We start from the raw sequence: 20,038 nt of genomic DNA, 5'->3' as shown, positions 1-20,038 counted from the left end.
AGCTGCTTTGTTCGGACAGCTTTTTTAAAGCATCCTGTGGTAATTTGAAGGAGCTAGCCAAACCAGCAGGATTGTGGTGACGTGCGCGCGCCGCACCTGACTCACCTTTGTGGTTTAACGAGGCGCGAGAGCACGGACAAGGAGCCTGAACCTGTGTGTGGGACCACTTTGGATTTATGTGTCTCTATTTTTCGGTGAAAACATGAGTAAAACGAAGAATAAGAGTGATAATAAGACGGAAAAGGCTTTGGCTGCGGAGAAAGAACAGTTCGGAAAACAACAGGTTAGTCACTTTGTTCCTGTGACGGATAACTTTTTGATGTCTTTCCCCCCCAATCTGTGGATTTTAAAGTCTTCCTTATTGTTCACACCGTGTACTTGATGATAACTAGTTTTAACTGTCAAATGGGTACTACCAGACAGTATCGAAATGTCAAATTCTTCACTTCTTCTGACATATTAGTGGAAAATCTTGTTAAATATATCACGTGTCAAGGAAATTCACTGGTGTTATTTCTGTCATGTCTTAATCTTGAAGTTCAATCTGATGTGGCTGTGTTAACTAGTTCCTCGTGTCCTGATTGCTCTTCTTTCATTTCTTTTAGCTCCACAGCATCAGCAAAGCTGTCACCACAGCTGAAACACCACCAAAAGACAAACATGTACGCAGTATCCTTTTAACAGCAGGTTTCCTGCTAACCAGGCTTACTGGATATACAAAACAAATACAATTTCATATATACATCTTTATTTTTTTTATAAATAGCTCATGCTGACTGGCTTATTGGGACAATGCTAACATTTGCTAAGGAAATAAAACCGAATCCCTGTAAGGTATTTGGGTAGGCTTCATAGGTATCAAATTAAAGAAAAGCAACTGAGATTCGGCTTTTGGGGATCCTCAGTGTATGTGCTAAATGTCACATTCTGGAGAGCATCTTGAGACATTTAGACATTTGAATGCATGAGTGAAAAGTTGTTGGCAATACCGGAGGGGGGGGGAAATCAGGACCTCTCCTATAAAAAAATGGATTATTAATTGCAAAAAGTCACAATATGCCTTTGATCAACTTTGCTGAAAGTCTTTGTAAAGTTGTCAGTTAACATATTTTAAAGTTAACATAACATTTTCTTTAAAAAGAATTATCTGATGGAGACCCTCAACACCTTTTTTTAGTTATCAACTTTAGTTATCGCCCACCTCTGGCAAATAACAGCCTGAGAAATGTATCAGTCAATCAGTTTAGATACGTGATTTCTTGAGTTTTCAACTGTCCAACACTCTTCAACTTTGACTATACATGCAGTAATGTTTGGAATATTTCAGTGTATGGTAAAGTGGTGAACTGACCAGCAGTTGTCCCTAGATCAAAGCCATAGCGTGTGTAAAATATGTTGACTGTATATAAACCATTGCTTTCTCTCCCCCTTTGTCTTAAGCTTATCCACTGTCACCATCTCTTTTTTAAAAAAATTCATAATTGTGATGTTGATCTAATTGAGGAACTGAGGGATTCTATCTCTTCATATGATCCGAGCGGTGTCAGTCTCTCCTTTTATGATGAAACTGCTCAGTTATGGCAATCAATGTTATGCTTGTGTTTATTGTCACTTAGAAAACCTCATGCAGTTATTGAACTGTATTAAACTGTTACAGGGATTTATTAAGCTGTCAGTATAATTTAAACAGAAAACAAAAAGAGGTGAGAGGACCAAGTGGTCGTCATGGATCCAGGAGAGTTAAGTCCTGATTGTGGTGGTGTTTTTGAACCAATTTCACATGGGCACCACCAGGCATCTACGGTGAGCAAAGGGAGCCAAGGGGCCAGTGGACTCTCAGAAGACCTGTACAGTAGCCAGAGTGACTGAAACTGATAGCCACAGAGGGGTGGAAGCACACCGCTCTGATGTGCAGGGGGTTTGTTTGAATTACAATTCAGAATGAAAGCTTAATAGAAAAAGTGAATGAAAACAACTAATTCCCCCCAGGATTTTTTCATAATTTTTGAAAGCCCAAATCATAAATTGTATTAAAATGCAATAAATCAGAATCAGAATACTTTATTAATCCCGAGGGAAATTAGGGTTACAGCAGGCAGCACGCTAATGGCGCATGCGCACTTACAAAGGAACCTTCTGACCAACTTTACACAAACATCACATTGGGGAGACATGTCAGAAAGGTAGGCTGATAGGAAAAAAACAACGAAAATACACTACATGAGGTAAGAGGAGGAGAAAAAAAACTCCACTCAGACTGAGCTCCTAGTGGGAGAACAGTTTGATAACAGAAAAAACACCTCAGCACAAAAGCACATGACTATCAATACACCATAGAAACACAAGACAAGCAACAGGGGCGGTAAAGAGTTGGGCGTTCGTGGCTCAAGAGTTGGGCGTTCGCCTTGTAATCGGAAGGTTGCCGGTTCGAGCCCCGGCTTGGACAGTCTTGGTCGTTGTGTCCTTGGGCAAGACACTTCACCCGTTGCCTACTGGTGGTGGTCAGAGGGCCCGGTGGCGCCAGTGTCCGGCAGCCTCGCCTCTGTCAGTGCGCCCCAGGGTGGCTGTGGCTACAATGTAGCTTGCCATCACCAGTGTGTGAATGTGTGTGTGAATGGGTGGATGACTGGATATGTAAAGCGCTTTGGGGTCCTTAGGGACTAGTAAAGCGCTATATAAATACAGGCCATTTAAAGGGTAAGAGAGAGCATCCGGTCCTGCAGCATATCTGCGCTGGTCCAGTTGACTGCCATCTTCCCCGGTAGGGCACAAGCATCGAAGGCGTTGGAAAGGGAGGGGGGATGAGTGAGTGCTTATCAGTGTAAGTGTATGTGTGTGCGTGTCCATAGTTTAGCTGAGACAGTGTCCTTCGGCCTATCAGGCTAAGTAAACAGTCCTCCAGCCAATCCAGGTGTCCTTGCATGGGATGGGAAGAATAGCCGTAACACAGTCGTTATCAGGGGACACCCAGTAAGTGGGGCCTTAATTTACAAAATGAACATATTGTATTTAGTACAATTTCAAACTAGGGACTGAGTAAATGAATGTATCGGGAAAACATTTACTGAAGTCATAATTTAAATCTTCTCAGATCAACCAGATATTCTCAGATTTTTTTTATTTCAACCAGAGCAGTCATCACCCTGCCAACCAGTTAAAAAGGTTGCCTGTTGAAGGCTTTGCCACCCTGCATTCATTTTTCAGACAGTTTGACAGTCGACTGCGATAGTGTGTCCGTACTTTCTTTGAACTGTTTGTGCATTGGTACTTGGGAGTCTCCTTGACAGCTGTACAGATATCATCATGGGAACTCATAAAGAGGGTGGAGCTACGGCCTTCTGGTCGTATGTCTTGAACCTACCTCTATCCAGCAACTCCATTGTGAGCTGGAAGTTTTGCTATCTGGTTCACAAAATCCTCAGGGATGGACACAGAAATGTAAGTTCAGTTTTTTGCATTTCCTTCACCTTATACTCTCCCGCGCTCCGGTTGGTGATATGTAATCTCTTGTGTCTGTTTGATGTACAGGTGGTGACGGATTCTTACAGATACTGTCGTAATGTGAAAGATATGGGCACCCTCTGGGTGAGTAGCTGCCATATTGAAGCCGCAGCTTATATTTAAACTAGAGAATACAGTTTGGAGGTTTATCTATTAAAAAGCTTTATTTTTCATATTGAGAGTTTGTAAAAAGATCTGCAGTTACATGCATCTTTGTTTCACCTTTTTAAGATGTTGATTTCTAAAATAGTCCTTTTTTGTTTGTTTTTGTTTATTTTTTTTAAATTGGTGGTTTTGTTTGTCCATATTTGGAAACATCAGTATGACTCTCATTAATATTTATTAAAATATTTGTGTTGACTGAGTTGGTTGTTGGGTTAGTAAGGTGATTCAGTTTAAATATGATTGTTTTCTAAGCAACAAACTCTTTTTTTTTTCTTTCTGTTTTTTTTTCTTTCCTGTCCAGGGAAACTTGCATGATCGATATGGGCACATTGTCGCCTTGTCTTCCAAATACCTCTGCCAAAAAATGGAATTTCATAAAAAGGTAATTACTCATAATTTTAGTGTTACGTTGGAACAAAGGTACATTTTTACAGCATAATCGGTGTTTTGTTGCTTTCAAGAACTAGAAACAAAATGCTCTGTATTGCTGTTCCTACCCACATGCAGACTTACACAATCTCCTGTGTACTTAAACTGTACTTACTACTGTAAGTACAGTTGTACTTAAATTGAACTGCTCATATACCTTACCATATACGGACCATACCATATGCCTTTAACATTTCAAAAAACATAAAAAGCGGCTAATCCAAATGGCAGTCAGTTAAGCGTGAAAAAAGGAGGAAAAACACGAGCATGTACTGTATCAGTCAAAAGTTTGGACACACTTTGCCTTCACTGCTTCTATTAGCCTTAGTTAAAGGCCTCAGATCCTAACCAAACAGAGCTTTCTTTGTGTGCCCATCATAATCCTGGAAACACTTCCAAAAGAAGTGTATTAACAGTTTTACTCTCTCATAAATAAAGGTTAAACATTTCTGGCAATTAAAGACAATTGTACAGAATTTTTAGAAAACCTTTAATTAGTACAATACAGGCTTTCTTGTCTGTAGGCAGCTAACATCCATGTGCTACAGGAAAGGGTTCCTTAATCAGTTGTTTTAGTTAAGTAGCATAATATGACTTTTTTTTTTTTTTTTTTTTTTTACAGCACAAGGTTATCCCAGGCAACCTGGAGGCCAGTGATGAGACTTTGGAGAAGGAAGCAGGAAGTGACATGAACAAAGTGTAAGTCGTCCACTTTTTTTTAAGCACAGGTAATGTGTTTCAGTTCTGCTTGAATATTTCTTGTTAAATGTTTTATATTGTAGGCTGGATATGACACAGGAGCTGTTGGATTACCTGGATGCTGGACTCAAGATGGCTGACACAGGTTAGTCCGTTAGGAGGGTCATTTTATAGATAGATAGAGATAGATATATTTATAGATATATTATAGATATATCTATAATATGTAATATATATATATATATATATATATATATATATATTCATTCCACATATGCTATGATGACCCTATAATTTATATGATACAATACTAGTAACTAGTTTAGAATAAGTTGCTACTTAAACCAGGAATATTTTGATCAGTCTCTCAATACTTTCTGACATTATTTTCATTTCATTTATTTATTTATAAAGCACATTTAATAACAACAGAGAGTTGACCAAAGTGCTGTACAAAGTAATAATTAAGCAGTGACATTAACATCAACAACAGGTAAGAAAATTAAAAGGAAATTAGGATAAAAAGAATTGGTAACTCTCGTGCAGTATCAAAAGCCAAAGTGAAAAAAATGTGTTTTAAGATGTGACAGTTGGGGCCTTTCTAATGTGGAGAGAATAGAATAGAATAGAATTCAACTTTATTGTCATTGCACATGCACAGGTACAGGGCAACGAAATGCAGTTTGCATCCATCCAGAAGTGCTTTCTGGAGAGGTAGATCGTTCCACATTTTCGGCGCCACAACCACAAACGCCGATCCCCTCTATGAACCATCCTAGACTTGTGTAAGATAAGGAGTATATGATCACTTGATCAAAGGGCTCTAGAGGGCGTATAAAGCTGCAAAAGGTCAGACAAATAGTCTGGTGCCTGGCCATTTAGTGCTTTATAAGTCAAAAGTAAGATTTTAAATTTAATTCTAAAACTCGCTGGAAGCCAATGAAGGGAAGCAAGCACTGGAGTAATATGTTGGTGTCTCTTCACAAGAGTCAAAAGGAGGGCTGCAGCATTTTGTAAAAGTTGTACTGCAAATGTTGTACATTACTGTAGTGTGTCGTGTTTTCTGCACCACGCCTACTGGAGATTCCTTGAAATAATACGCCTTAGTTTACCTAAAAAATAGATAGTTTGAACCAACACATTAGTGTTCATTCTGTTCTTCAGCAAGTTAAAAACCCCTAATCAAATTCCCTAATTTGGCTTTAATGCCAAATAGTATTTCGCCAGGTGGAGGCCAACCAGGCCAAATCTACAACTCCAGCTGGGCAGTGCAGACTGATGCCACTCATACCTCTCATACAGGACTGCAGCTTTCTCTATCACTTCTGTGTGCGATTGTTGTTTAAGCTTCACAGCCGTGAGTGAAAAACAAATATTTATTTATTAAAATAAATCATGAAATAGTCAGCATTATTTAAAAAATGCCTTAAATCAATCATAACCTTTTCGTCACAGGCATTTCTCCAGATGTTCTTCTTGGACACAGAGACCGGTTCCGTGATCTGTTTATGAGGTGAATTATTTATTAGAGAAACTCACTAATCTATTTAACAGGAACAAAGTAAAATACATTTGCTGTTTAAGTGGTAGCTAAAACCTAATTTCCATTACAATGAAAAACATGTAAATAAAAATCTGAAAACGACAAAGAACGACAGTGACCTTAAAAGAAGAGGTCTGACACTGACTGTTATTTTTTTCTGTAGCCTCACACAGTTCTTTGACAAAGCCAGAGAAATGGAGTTCTTTAAAACTTTCATCCAGATCCCAGATCTCCCAGATGTAAGTGCCACAGATTTCTTTTTTTAACATATACGTGCTTTGCTCCTTCTGTTTTTGTGCCTTTTGTGTATGTTAATTGTATCATTGCCCCTCAGGCTCCTCCAAACTTCCTCCGAGCCGCTGCCTTGGCTGAGTACAAAAAACCAGTAGTAGTGACGCCAAATGAGGAGCATCATGAGGAGGAGGAGGATGTGGAGCCACAACCAGAGTTTAGAGAAGCTTCTCAAATGCCACAGGTATGGTACATAGTTGTCAGAGGATATGGTACTTTGAAATTCCACCAGCTTTGTGTGGTGTCAGTGCTGATATGTAGCTTTTTATCAAACCAGTACTATCTGCTCAACCAAATGAGAACACCTGATTCTTCAGTGGAGCAGAGAGAAATGGAAAATGACAGTCTGAAGAGAGAGCTAGATGTTCTGAAACCAGAATTACAGATCTTCAAGAATGAGGTAAATGGGATAAGATGACAGTGTTGGAGTGGCTGGTCACATAAATCTGAAAACCCTTCCTCTATGCAGTCAGCCATGGTCCTTCCATATGATGGCTAAGAGGATGCTAACTGTAGCATCCTCTGCTTTGTGATTGGTGATATTGATACATTGTGATCATTGTGCATTCATTAGGACTTGTATATTGAAAGTCATATTGAAACATTACCAAGTTTATGTTCAAATGTCTCATTTACAGCTTGTAATTGTAAAATGTGTTTGTTTCTGTGTTGTTCACAAATTAACCAAAACAGCAAGACAAGAAGTCCTTGTCAATAATTATAAGTTTCTTCTTCCTTCCCCAGGCTCAGAGGTGTGTAACAGAGTTAAAGAGTCAAGTGAACCGACTGCAGGCTGAGGTCGAGGAGCAGCGCACCCACAAGCAGATGGCAATGGTTGAAAACGAACACCTGCGCATGGAAGTGGAGGCTTTACGAAGCACTAATGTGGCTAACATCGGGGCACAGATTGGATTCAAGGAGGCAGATGGTGAGAGTTCAGATGTGAGCATGCAGCTGAATTAGCAATACAAAAAGAGCTAAAACTGAGTAAAAAGGTGCATCTTCTTCCTAACTACACAGGCAGAGCTCAAGCAGCAGAGCTTCGTTTCACTCAACTTAAAGAGAGACATGCAGAGCTGGTTAGCAGCCATGCTGACCTAATGAAGAAGGTAAATTGCAGTTTCTTTTATGTTTATTTTTAACTTCCTTAGCTGTCGCCTTTTAAAAATTGAAATTAGAACGTTGAACCACATTGTTCAACTCAATTAATGATAGAGATAATTGGAGATGGTGATAGGTGAATTTTGTTACCTTCTTACAGACCCCATCCTGCTGTTTTCCTGTGTTTCTCATTTTTGTAGCAATGAGAAACACAGCCTTTACCTTCTTAGTTATTACGGAATGTATTTTAATCATGTGCAGAATACAGAAACGGTGAAGATTATGTCAAGCACCAAACAAGAGCACGATGATTTGCAGAGGGCTAAATATCAGCTAGAAACTGAGCTGGAAAATCTACGACGGGAGAAAAGCAATGTGGTAAGACCTGCATCAGACATAGTTTTGTGTTGATGAACAAAAGCTGTTGTCACTATTGATCTTTTCTTTCTTTCTTTTTCTTTTTTCGTCCTGATCAGATGAATCAGCAGCAGATGGAGGTGGACCGCCTGAACCAAGAACTGCTGGAGCAAAGAGCAGAGCTTGCCACCTTGCGCAGTACTCTGGAGAGTAAAGAGAAGGTAAGACTGTAATATGACCACAGATTTCATGGCAGAACACATCTATTTTTAGACTTTTGGGAAAACCCTTGTTGTTCTTTCAGCTGCTCCTTTCAGGGGTTGCCAGAGCTGGCCATCTGCCTCCATCTCAACCTGTTCCAAGCATCCTTCTCTGTCACACCAACCCTCTGCATGTCCTCCTTCACTACATCCACGAATCCTTTGCAGTGGTCCTTCCTCTTTTCCTCCTGCCTGGCAGCTCTAAAGTTAACAACCTTTCTCCAGTATAGCTTCTAGCCCTCCTTTGCATATATCCAAACCATCTCAGCCTTGCCTCCCTAACTTTGTCTTCATAATGGTCGACCTCAATGTACTAATTTCTCTGATGTAGTAATTCTAATCCTGTCCGTCCTCTTTACCCCTAATGAAAAACGTAACATCTTTAACTTTTCTACCTCTAGCTTGTCCTCCTGACTTTTGCTATCCTGCTGTCACTAATTGTCCCTGACATTTGTCTCCACCCTGCCTGCAGTCTCTTCTTCCCTCGCTTGTGCTTGTCTGTTTATGTGAATTGTTGACCCCAGTTATAAAAAATTCATCTACCATCACTATTGCTCCTTGCAGCTTCACCTTTACTCCTGCTTGACCTCATCTGTTAACCTGTCCATCACCATTGCAAACAATAAGGGGCTCAGAGCCAATCCCTCATGTAGTCTTGCCTCCATCTTGAACCCATCTTTAACATCTACCGCACACCTAACTACTGTCTGTCGTCGCATATATCCCATCCTCACGTACTTCTCAGACTCATCCTATAGTACCTGGGAAGCATCTTGGTGCCTGATAACCAATGCCAAAAACACATTGGGCATTGAGTTCTCATATGAGTATGAGTTCTCAAGATGTCTTTGTGTTTCTTTAGGAGGGATCTCAGGTGAGCAGCAGTTTGACAGCTCTGCAGGCTGAGCGGGAAGTGCTGCTACGCTCTGCAAGAGAAAAAGATGCAGAGCTTACCACTCTGAGACAACAGGCACAACTGCAGCAGAGCTCCCTGGACTTGGAGAGAGACAGGACCAACCGAGAGCTGGAGGATCTGAGAGCTCAGCTACAGCAGCAGGTCTGAAACACGCATCACTAAAAGGTCCAGAGTGAAATACAACATGTCTTTCACAGGGCTAATGATATTAATATATCAATAATGTATTAGCTCAGGAATAGACTGCCAACCTATCCAGGGTTTATCCCTCCTCTTGCCCTGTGACAGCTAGGTTAGGTACCCAACCACAACACTGAATTGAATAAGTAGCAGAGGATGAATGGAAAGATTTCGTCTTCAGGCATTGCAAAAAATGTCCACACTTTGGTATTTTGATATCTGTAACGCTTTGCTTATGTGTTTTCTCTGTATTATTGTAGGGTCTTTTCAATTGCAGTTCAAAGCACTATGCAACTTTTATTGTGATTTGGTGCGATATAAATACAATAAAATTGAATTGGCTCAGTAGCTTTGTTTAAGACATGTTCAAATATCAATTCAGTTTTAACCTCTTTATGTTAAACTACATTATAAAATCATACTTACTCCTTAGAGCTATAAATATCCAGGTATCAAGCCATGTTAGTGATCTTTAAATGAACTTTCCAAACTGGTTGAGTGCTCCATTAACTTGGCATGACAGTCCTGTAACACTGTCAGACTTTAAAAGCTAAGATTAAAAGCCTCAGAACCAGATTTCTATTCCACATATTGTCTCCCTCCTATAGCCTCTGTACAACATCTGTAACACTGCGTGTAAAAGGACTGCCTGACCTTTGTCATGATATTGGTTGTTCAGCCTTGAACCACTTAGGCCCATCTTTCTTTTTACTTCCTTATCAAACACAGCTCTGTCTTGTGTTTACTTTTACTTTATTTGCCTCATTGATGATTGTGTTTTTCTTTGCTGTACTGGAAGCATTTATAATTGGCACAAAAGTGCCCCTAAACTTGTTGTATAATATAATTCTGTCTGCTTTTCTGTGTCTTCTGTGTTTCCTGTAGCTTGCCATAAATGCAGCACAGAAGTTGGAAATTGACAGGCTCAAGCGAGATTTGGAATCCACACGAGCAGAACTGACACAAGCAAACAACATCCTGCAAAGCAAAGAAATGGTCAGAAAATTTAGATCAAAACTGCTGTAAACTTATTTTCTAGCATCTACAAGCCTTGAAGATTATAAGATAAGACTTATTTGTAAATGGAAAAATGTTTTTAAAATCTGTTTCTCAGAGTGGTACCCAGCTAAACAACACACTGGCAGGGCTGCAGGTGGAAAAGGAGGGGTTGCTGCGTATGATGCGGGAACAGGAGGCTGAGCTGAAAACCCTCAGACAACAAACTCATCTTCAACAGTCCTCTCTAGAGCAGGAGAGGCAGAGGAGCAGCATGGAACTGGGAGGCTTACATGCCCAGTTACAGCAACAGGTCCAGTTTTCTGTTTGTCGCTCTATTTTAAGACTTTATAACTGACTAATTATTAACTTCGTGTGTATGTGTGTGTGATAAATCAGGCTTCTCGTGAAAGTCAGCTAGCCCAGAAGCTGCAGGAGGAGCAGTTTTGTCTGCTACAGTGTGCAGTGGTGGAAGCTGAGGGCATCATACTGGACGCTGTGGCCAAACTGGATGACCCTATACATGTCCGCTGCATCAGCTCTCCTGGTAAAATCACTATTATTTTCCCTCCTCAAAGAAAATCCCTTTAAAAAGAGTTTTTAAAAAATATTTTAAGGACGGAAGCTTTTTATTTATTTGCATTCAGTTGCCCATGTGTTTGAAAAGTGTGCAGTACATTATATAACCAAAGAAAAGCCATAGAATAGGCATTTTAATACAAAAACAAAACAAACTGAATAAAATCAGCAAACCTCTATTCTAAGACATTAATAAATATTGACATTGGTTCATCTGTTTGAGGAAACACACGAAGAAAGTAAACACATGGCTGATGCCTTTTAAATTTCAGAGATGACTGAAGTTCTTCATATAACTCATAGCATTCAATAGCAACAGCAATCTTCAACACAGATGTGCAGATGTGCACATTATGATATGGAAAGACATGGCAAAAAAAAAAAATCCTCCACTGAAAATAAAGATTCAGTCTACACACACATTTAAGGATTCATCATGATGGAAAACTATAAGTTGTTACTTCAGCACTGCTACACAAAACTTTATACAATAAATTAACATGGTAACCAAAAATCTTTAATCCTCAGACCTTGCCATTTTGCTTTTCCATACAGTTTGTTTTTGATCAGTTCTTTGTGTTTGACAGATTATTTGGTGAACCGAGCGGAAATCACCCTGAATTCTATTGACAAAATGCAGCAGAGCCACTCGGCCTATCTGGGAAACAGTAATGGTACGTTGGGAATTGTGGGTGTGTTCAGTTCAAGTCAGGTACATCAACTGATTAGTTTGTTTAATCCTTCCCTGTTCTGTCTAGATGCCAGTGGTTTGCTAAGAGCAGTCACACAGTTTTCCCACCTTGCTGCTGACACAATTGTTAACGGATCGGCAACATCTCACTCAGCCCCTGTCGACCAGGCGAACTGTAAGAAACGTACATAGTTGTTGTAACTGTCGTAACACTTGCTAAATATTTTCTACACAGAAAGTTGAATGCTGTGTGTTGGACTCATACAGATCTGACTGACAGCTGTCGGGACTGTGCCAATCACTGCCTTCACTTCTTGAAGGATTTGAAGATTCAGGCGAGTTTACAGCGAGCAGACCCGTCTGCAATACGCTATACTGTTCAACGCATCCTCGCTGTAGGACAGGTGGGACTGAATTTATATTTAACCAATTAACAAGACAGTATTGTGTGTATGTATGAGTGTGAGAGAGAGAAATTGTCAAGTGTGTATGTGTAAAATTGAAAATGAGGGTGGGTGAGCAGTGAACCGCTCCCTCCATGACCATGTTTCCATGTTATTGAGATAATGGCAAGAAAAGTGCCAACTTTTTTGCAGGTTTCCAAAGATCCTGAACTTGACCTCTCAATACTCGCTACTGAGACTCATGTTTGCTGTAACTGTGTGACTCTTGTTTAGGATTTGCGTCCGAAAGGGCATGATGTGCTAAAAGAAGAACTAGGAAGCATGGTGGACAAAGAGATGCTCACCACATCTTCTGCCATTGAAGAGGCTGTCTTGCGAATGGATGTAAGAACAACCATCAGATAATTTATAAAATATATATATAAGATGATCTTTTTGATATATCAAAAATAAGCATTCTCTACTATGACCTGTCTACGCAAAGCTACTGTTCTCTGAATTATATTTCTATCATTTATCTCACATAGACATCTGTTCTTTCTTTTTTTTTTTTTCATAGGAAATACTGAGTCAGGCAAAGAAAGACAATACTGGTGTCAAACTGGAGGTCAATCAGAAGTAAGAAAAATCCTAAAGAATCATCATAAAATTATTTATTTCTGTGGTGGTTATTTTCCTCCTCTCTTACTTACAATCTGTGTGTTTGCTTCATCACAGTATCCTGGGATCCTGCTCAGACCTGATGAAGGTAAGAAAGTGGGCAATATTCAAATAATTTTGTGAACTTTAGTTAACTTTTGTTTCCTGTATTTACTGTGGTGCTCTCTCTTCTCTCCAGGCTGTTCACATGCTGGTGACTGCTGCTACTGACCTACAGAAAGACATTGTGGAAGGAGGAAGGGTAAGTTGATGTCACCCTAAAGATAAAATTGCAGGACAAGTTCAGACATTCTGTCTTTTTATTCATCAAACACAATGCAGAATGGAAAAAATGTGGGAAAAATCATGATTATCCTTTATTATTATTACCTTATTCTTCTTCACATTAACATGTAAAAGTGGCCTTTTTAGAGCTAAAAGCTCTCGAGCAAAATTGTGTGTGAGTGGGGCTTACAGACGTGTGTGTGTGTGTGTGTCAGTCCAGTCACTGAGGGTTCAACAGTCTGATGGCTTGGGGGAAGAAACTGTTTCGCAGTCTGGCAGTGAGGCCCTGAATGTTCTGGTAACACTTGCCAAAAGGCAGCAGAGTGTGTGTGTGTGTGAGGGGTCCGTGGGGTCTTCCACAATGCTGAGTGGGTGCGAATAGTGTCTGTGATGGAGGGAAGAGAGGCTCCAATTATCTTCTCCATTGTGATACCATTTGAACAACTAACAGTCTTACCTATAAATTTCAATATATCCAGTGTTTTAGCATTTTGCTAAATTTTGGCAATGAGCAAGAAGCAGAATCTGCAGTTGGTGTTTTATCGAGTGACCCATTTGTTCCATTTGTGCTGTCAGGGTGCAGCAACTGTTACTGAATTCTATGCCAAAAACTCTCGCTGGACCGAAGGACTCATCTCTGCTTCCAAAGCTGTGGGCTGGGGGGCCACACAGCTGCTGTAAGTTCAGAAATTTATCAAAACCCACTTACTGATTGATATTCTGAACAATACAATTTGTAAATAATAAATAAAACTGTAAATGGATGGTTTACTTTCATGTTTAGGGACTCAGCTGACCGGGTTGTGGGTGAAAAAGGCACATATGAGGAGCTCATCGCCTGCTCACATGAGATTGCTGCAAGCACTGCTCAGCTAGTTGCTGCTTCCAAGGTACAAACTCATGTCAAACATATTTGTGTTGGTTTGTTAGGTATCAACATACAAAGTCATGTTCAGGCTCTCGAATCTTGAAGAAATGTGGAATTAAAAAAAAAAAAAAGTACCAGCACTCCTCTGTTAAATTAACAATACTGTGAAAACACATTTGCCCTCTGCCTGATTTCTTGTGTTTTTGCATATTTTCCCAATTACATGTTTCAGTTTATCAAACAAATGTTAATATTGGGTAAAGATAAACCAAGTAAATACAAAATCCAGTTTTAAATAATGATTTTATTTATTAAGGGGGAAAAAAACCTACCAAAATCTAGCTTGAAAAAGTCATTTAAGCCTAATGTTTGTGAAGGTCATCCAGGAGGAGCATATGCTGCAGAACTTATAAGGCTGGTATCAGATGCATTCCCTAACAGCAATGTAACTCCTTGTTGCTGGTTTCTATCTACTGCTTCAAGCTCTGGAAGTTGCATTTAAGTGGGAATGTGCACAGGAAGCTTTAACACTTAATCCCTCACCTGCAACCACATCTTATGCTTGTACTCCTACCACAGAAATTAAACATTCTCAGCTATGGTGTCTATCAAACATGACCAGTCTCACTCATATTCATCTGTTGGACCAATTTATGCTATAAAGCATCTAGTCACATAAACCCAAGTTCACTGCAGCAATTGGTGGAGTCCCTGATTTTAAGCCCTATGGGAGTGTCCCCAAGAGGGTCACGGACCCCCTGTTGATCCTCTACCTAATCACATGAGCCAATGAGGGAAATGGGTGTGGGTCGCAATCAGCCAAGGTTTTAGGTGAATTGGAGCGATCGTGGCTCAAGAGTTGGCAGTTGGTCTTTTAATCGGAAGGTTGTCGGTTCGAGCCCCGGGCCGGACAGTCTCGGTCGTTGTGTCCTTGGGCAAGACACTTCACCTACCGCCTACTGGTGATGGCCAGAGGGGCCGATGGCGCGATATGGCAGCCTCGCTTCTGTCAGTCTGCCCCAGAGCAGCTGTGGCTAGATCTGTAGCTTGCGTCCAGCAGTGTGTGAATGTGAGAGTGAATGAATAGTGGAATTGTAAAGCGCTTTGAGGGTCTCGAAAAGCGCTATATAAATGCAATCCATTATTAATCCACTGTGAAACCTAGTCCCAACCAACTATTGATTTACTGAGATGAAATGGATCAAAGGAGCTGGTTCCACAGAAGAGGGGCCTGAAAGCTGAAGGATTTACCTCCACTTCTACTTTTAAATATCCAAGGAACCACAGGAATACCAGCAGTCTGAGAGTGAAGCTCTCAATCTGGATTTAACAGGGAGCCAATGAAGAGAAGCCAAAATGGCAGAAATATGTTTCCTCTTTCTAGTCCCTGTCACTTTTCTCTTTTCTGGGTCAACTGAAGACTTTTCTGGGAGTTTTTAGAACAACCTGATAATAATGAATTACAGTAGTCCAACCTGGAAGTAATAAATGCATGAACTCCTTCTACATATTTGTTTAATATGCATTTTGAAGGATATATCCAGGTCAAAAATGACTCCAAGAACAATCTAGATAGACACCATGTTTCTAAGATGTTTTTATATAGCAGAGTACAGTTACTTCAGTTATATATGAATTAGCCTCTTCAATATTAGAAAAACTTCTCAGTATTTTCAACTTGAATTGTTGCATACATGTCATGTCAAAGTAGGTGAGGTAAACATGGTCGTGGATAAAATGAATTTATTGATACTGATATAATAACATATTTGTGGACTATAAGTTACTAGCTGTTACTATCAAACTTAATATAATTAATTAAGGATTTTTTCTTTTGTCTGAATTTTGGCGCCACCTGCATCACAGTTAAAGTACTGATAACCTATATTTGGTCTAAATCTGGACAAGAGTGAGGCTATCCAGTTTTGTTTTTCATTTTTTTAAACAAACAACAAAAGTGAGCTGGATCATATGATCCACTGAAGGAGAAACATGGATTATCAGAATTTAAATACAACAGAGTTCTTTTGGCATGATTGTAAACATGATGTTCACGCACAAAAACTCTCCAGTGTGGCTAAAACAAGAGGAGTGGGCTAAAATGCCTCCACGGAAATGTGGTTTAAACTACCAGGTGAACAAACACTTGACAACAAACAAACACTTCACTATATTTATCAAAGGGCAAAAAGAATTGGACATGTATCAGCAATAAACTGTTGTCAGTGCAAGTTAAAGCAGCTGATAGTGGCATACATATATGCCAAATGGGCTCTAAATGCCAATCGACAACAGTGTCATTAAGCACAATGTTAGAAACATAAAACATAAAGGTGATAAAAGAATGTGTGCAATGCTCTACATTCAAGGGAAAGAACATCATACGAAGCATGAAAAGAAAGGAAAAAAGTATCTGCTGATCCACAGCATTCCTTGGTGTTCCACCCTTCATTCATTCATATCTCTCTGGTTTTAGCAAATTTCTTAACAAAAGAGATCTATTAAAGGCTATTTTAAGGTACTAGGTTAAATATGCCAATGTTTAGTAACAGTTCTTTTTACACCTTCAGATGAATGTTCGGGGGTCAATAGGTCACTCTTCACTACACCTTTAACTCTGTCCAAACCATCCTCAAGTACCTTATAGCTACAGGTTTTTTCTAAAATTATTATACACACAGATGCGTTACTCAAAATTGTCATTACTGAATGTTCTTCTCAATCTTTATAGCTGAATGAACAGAAAGCTGTTTTTGCATTATGGTGAAGCTACTAAAATGTACAATTGCCTTTCTATCTGTTTTCTATAAATACAAATATGAAGTGATTTGTTTGATGTTTTGTTTTTTTTCTTTTTCTTTTCTTTTTTCAAGCAAGTACACCATGGAATGAAAGATTCACTACTGTCCCGTGAAAATTGCACAGTTGCGCATTGATGATTGTTGCTTTGCTACATTTTGGAAGGAATTTAATTCTTCTTAGCCTTTTGGCTTTTATGTGACAGTGGAAGTTGCTGGTTACTTTCCAAATTTGATTTCTCAATGAAACCAAAAGACGTGGTTTTTTTATGAAGTGAAATTTCCCTTTTAAGCCTTTCAGGTTTAAAGGGAAACTTCACTTCAGTGACTGAGTCTCAAAGAGGTAGAAATAGCCATTATTACATTAAAACCTAGAACAAAGACAAAACATGCATACAGCTCTGTGACTTTATGTAACTACTTAGAACCACCTCAGCCAGCATGGTCACCCAGTTACATCCTTTGAAATGTGCCTGCTCTGTGCCCATACATGCACCACATAGTGAAAAACTGTCCTTATGGAAAACAAACTTACTGCTACTCATTCCAGGTAAAAGCTGACCGCAACAACAAGAAGCTAAATACGCTGCAGCAGGCCTCAAGGCATGTAAATGACATGGCTGCTGTGGTCGTCACCTCCACCAAACACGGGCAGCAGCAGATCTCTGACCACGGTGAGAGGAGAAGCTCATGTTGCAAGAAAATAGCTGATGCTTCACATTTTTAGTAACCCTTTATAATAACAGCATAGTTTTGGCTAAAAATGGCAGCATACATGTAAGCAAACAATAAATCTATACAACTTGGTGAGTGTAAGTTTAACACTTACTTTAGCCCTTTTTTTGGCCTCTTATTTCTGACACTTTCTGCTGCTTAATACTTAACTGTGTTAAACAGCGGGCCAACCTGTCTACCACTGAGCATAGCATAGCTGAGCTAGCCTACAGCTTTAAGGCTTGTGAGGGTTTTTTGTTCATCTATCTCATTAGTCCGTTTGATCAGCAGCAGTTTAGCATAAAATCAACCAGACTAATCAAAATGTTTAAATGCTTAAAGTAACCATGAAATTGGCTGATTATTCTATGATGCAGCTTTGACACTCCAACTGATATTGTTGCCTTTACAGGCTTGATGGACTTCTCCGGCATGTCTCTGATCAAGCTTAAAAAAGAAGAAATGGAAGCTCAGGTCAGATAACATGTCTCTGAATGGATTGTTTAATTGTTTGTCCTTATGTGCAACTTGCTTGTTGTTCTGGATCATGTATAAGACAAGTTAAGCCACCTTTTAAAGAAACAGTATTGTGACTATGTGAAATCAATGTAGTTAAAAACATGCAATGACAGTTTTGGATCTTAGACTAGGTCATTGGGTTTTTAGACGTCTGGAAGCCATTGCCAGATCTTGTGCTCTTTGAATCTTTCAGGTTAAGGTGCTGCAGCTGGAGAGCCAGCTGGAACAGGAGCGAGTACGCTTGGGGGAACTGAGGAAGAGGCATTACGAGCTTGGTGTGTCAGGGGATGAAGGGGATGGAGTTGATAGCTTCCCACCACCGCCACCACCTGCTCTGCTTGACTCCACTGCAGTGCCCCAGTCCTTTGCACAGACACAACCTTATTCAAACACCCCAGGTTTTTCACAATCAAATCCCTTTGCACCGAATCAAACACAGTCCTCATCTCTGCCACAGTCTTACACGCCATCTCAGACCTACACGCCATCTCAGACCTACACGCCATCTCAGACCTACACGCCTTCTCAGACCTACACGCCTTCTCAGACCTACACGCCTTCTCAGACCTACACGCCTTCTCAGACCTACACGCCTTACCAGCCCTATATCCCACCTCAGCCTTTCACACCATCTCAGCCCTACACTCCAAACCAAAGTAACTTAAATCCTCACTCTTATTCATTGTCACAACCCTCACAACCCACATCCAGTCCTGCTCAGCCTAAACAGACCCAGGCTGCCTCACATAACAGCACAGAGCAACACACCAAACTAAGCCTAAAAAAACCAAATATCTTTACCAAATCTGGGAACTTGCTGAAGAATGCGGTGAGTGCTTCTCTTACTAAAGTTTTATAATCATCTTATCCCAAGGATATTTGGAGTAGGTGGTGTTTACATGCGTCCTGTTTTTCTTCTATTGGCAGTTCAAACGGAGTGAACATGGAACAGGAGAATCTTGAAGCTGACTGAGGAAGAATCTGACTTAAAGATTTAAGCTAATCACTCACTAGAGGAAAAAAAATATGCTTTCATATTTTGGAAACACTGACTTTTACCTCTACATGTATCACTTGTTAAGGCTCCTGAAAATGTTGTGTTAGAGGAATTTCAAATCAACATTTCTTTGTGCTCTTAATTTGGAAATTAAATGGTAATATTTGAATTATAACACTGATGGCTATATTAAAAATGAGATAATTGTCTGAAATAAAGTTGTATTGTTCAGTTTTCTTTAGGTTTTCTATTCACAATATTTTAATCATTTTGTGATTGGATCACATTAACGACAACAGCACTGGATGAGTGTCAGACATTAACCTTCAAAAATGTTTGGTGGCAAAACAGCTTCCGCCACGAAGGCTCCGTTATCCAGGCATATCCTACCAGGAGGACTATATGCTGCAGAACTTATAAGGCTGGTATCAGATGCATTCCCTAACACTGGTGAGCCAGCAATGTAACTCCTTGTTGCTGGTTTCTATCTACTGCTTCAAGCTCTGGAAGTTGCATTTAAGTGGGAATGTGCACAGGAAGCTTTAACACTTAATCCCTCACCTGCAACCACATCTTATGCTTGTACTCCTACCACAGAAATTAAACATTCTCAGCTATGGTGTCTATCAAACATGACCAGTCTCACTCATATTCATCTGTTGGACCAATTTATGCTATAAAGCAGAAAGTCACCTAAACCCCTCCTACCAAGGAAAAGAGTGGTAGCAGATGCTGAGGGCCAAGTGTCTGACGCCACTGATACTAAGGCGCACCAACAGGTGCTGCCACCTGCTTATGAACTCCCAAATGCTATGTGAATGCTGTTGTTGAGAACACTGCCAAAATCTGTTTAGATAAGAGTCAGACATATTAATTTACTCAAGGTCAACAGTAATAAAACGGCTCTTGGTTGCAGCTCCCATGGCCCTAATCTGGAAGACTATTCATTGATGTAGACAGTTGCACCATCTGGCTATGCCCAGAAATTTGCCACCTGGGTGTCGTTCTGGACTCAATACTTTCTGTCTAGATGCATATCAAATGTGTCGCCAAAGCAGTACGTTCCCACCCAATGAACAACTCTTGACTTTAGCCACCCTCCCTCA

At 40.0% G+C, this 20,038-nt stretch overlaps 1 protein-coding gene across 1 annotated transcript; it reads left to right on the top strand.

Moving 5' to 3' along the window:
* The first annotated feature begins 43 nt into the window (after positions 1 to 43).
* On the top strand, positions 44 to 19,165 carry hip1ra (huntingtin interacting protein 1 related a). The gene is made up of 33 exons (XM_086301500.1): positions 44 to 283; positions 606 to 669; positions 3,296 to 3,438; positions 3,529 to 3,585; positions 3,968 to 4,048; positions 4,718 to 4,794; positions 4,878 to 4,939; positions 6,011 to 6,151; positions 6,250 to 6,307; positions 6,501 to 6,576; positions 6,672 to 6,812; positions 6,906 to 7,028; positions 7,373 to 7,556; positions 7,649 to 7,737; positions 7,991 to 8,107; positions 8,206 to 8,307; positions 9,209 to 9,403; positions 10,328 to 10,438; positions 10,557 to 10,751; positions 10,838 to 10,985; positions 11,605 to 11,691; positions 11,776 to 11,883; positions 11,976 to 12,112; positions 12,386 to 12,496; positions 12,672 to 12,730; positions 12,830 to 12,860; positions 12,951 to 13,013; positions 13,613 to 13,713; positions 13,821 to 13,926; positions 17,253 to 17,376; positions 17,829 to 17,890; positions 18,129 to 18,764; positions 18,863 to 19,165. The coding sequence occupies exons 1-33, from the start codon at positions 203 to 205 to the stop codon at positions 18,896 to 18,898; spliced, it is 3,906 nt and encodes a 1,301-aa protein (XP_086157626.1). The 5' UTR covers positions 44 to 202; the 3' UTR covers positions 18,899 to 19,165.
* The last annotated feature ends 873 nt before the right edge of the window (positions 19,166 to 20,038 follow it).

The sequence above is a fragment of the Aulonocara sp. 'chitande type north' Nkhata Bay genome, linkage group LG7 (genome assembly GCF_057382095.1).
Source record: "Aulonocara sp. 'chitande type north' Nkhata Bay isolate Kocher_YH1m ecotype deep benthic linkage group LG7, A_spYH_male_GT1.1, whole genome shotgun sequence".
Taxonomy (NCBI): Eukaryota; Metazoa; Chordata; class Actinopteri; order Cichliformes; family Cichlidae; genus Aulonocara; species Aulonocara sp. 'chitande type north' Nkhata Bay.
Note: the sequence above shows the minus strand (reverse complement) of the source record. Positions and strands in the feature narration are given on the sequence as shown.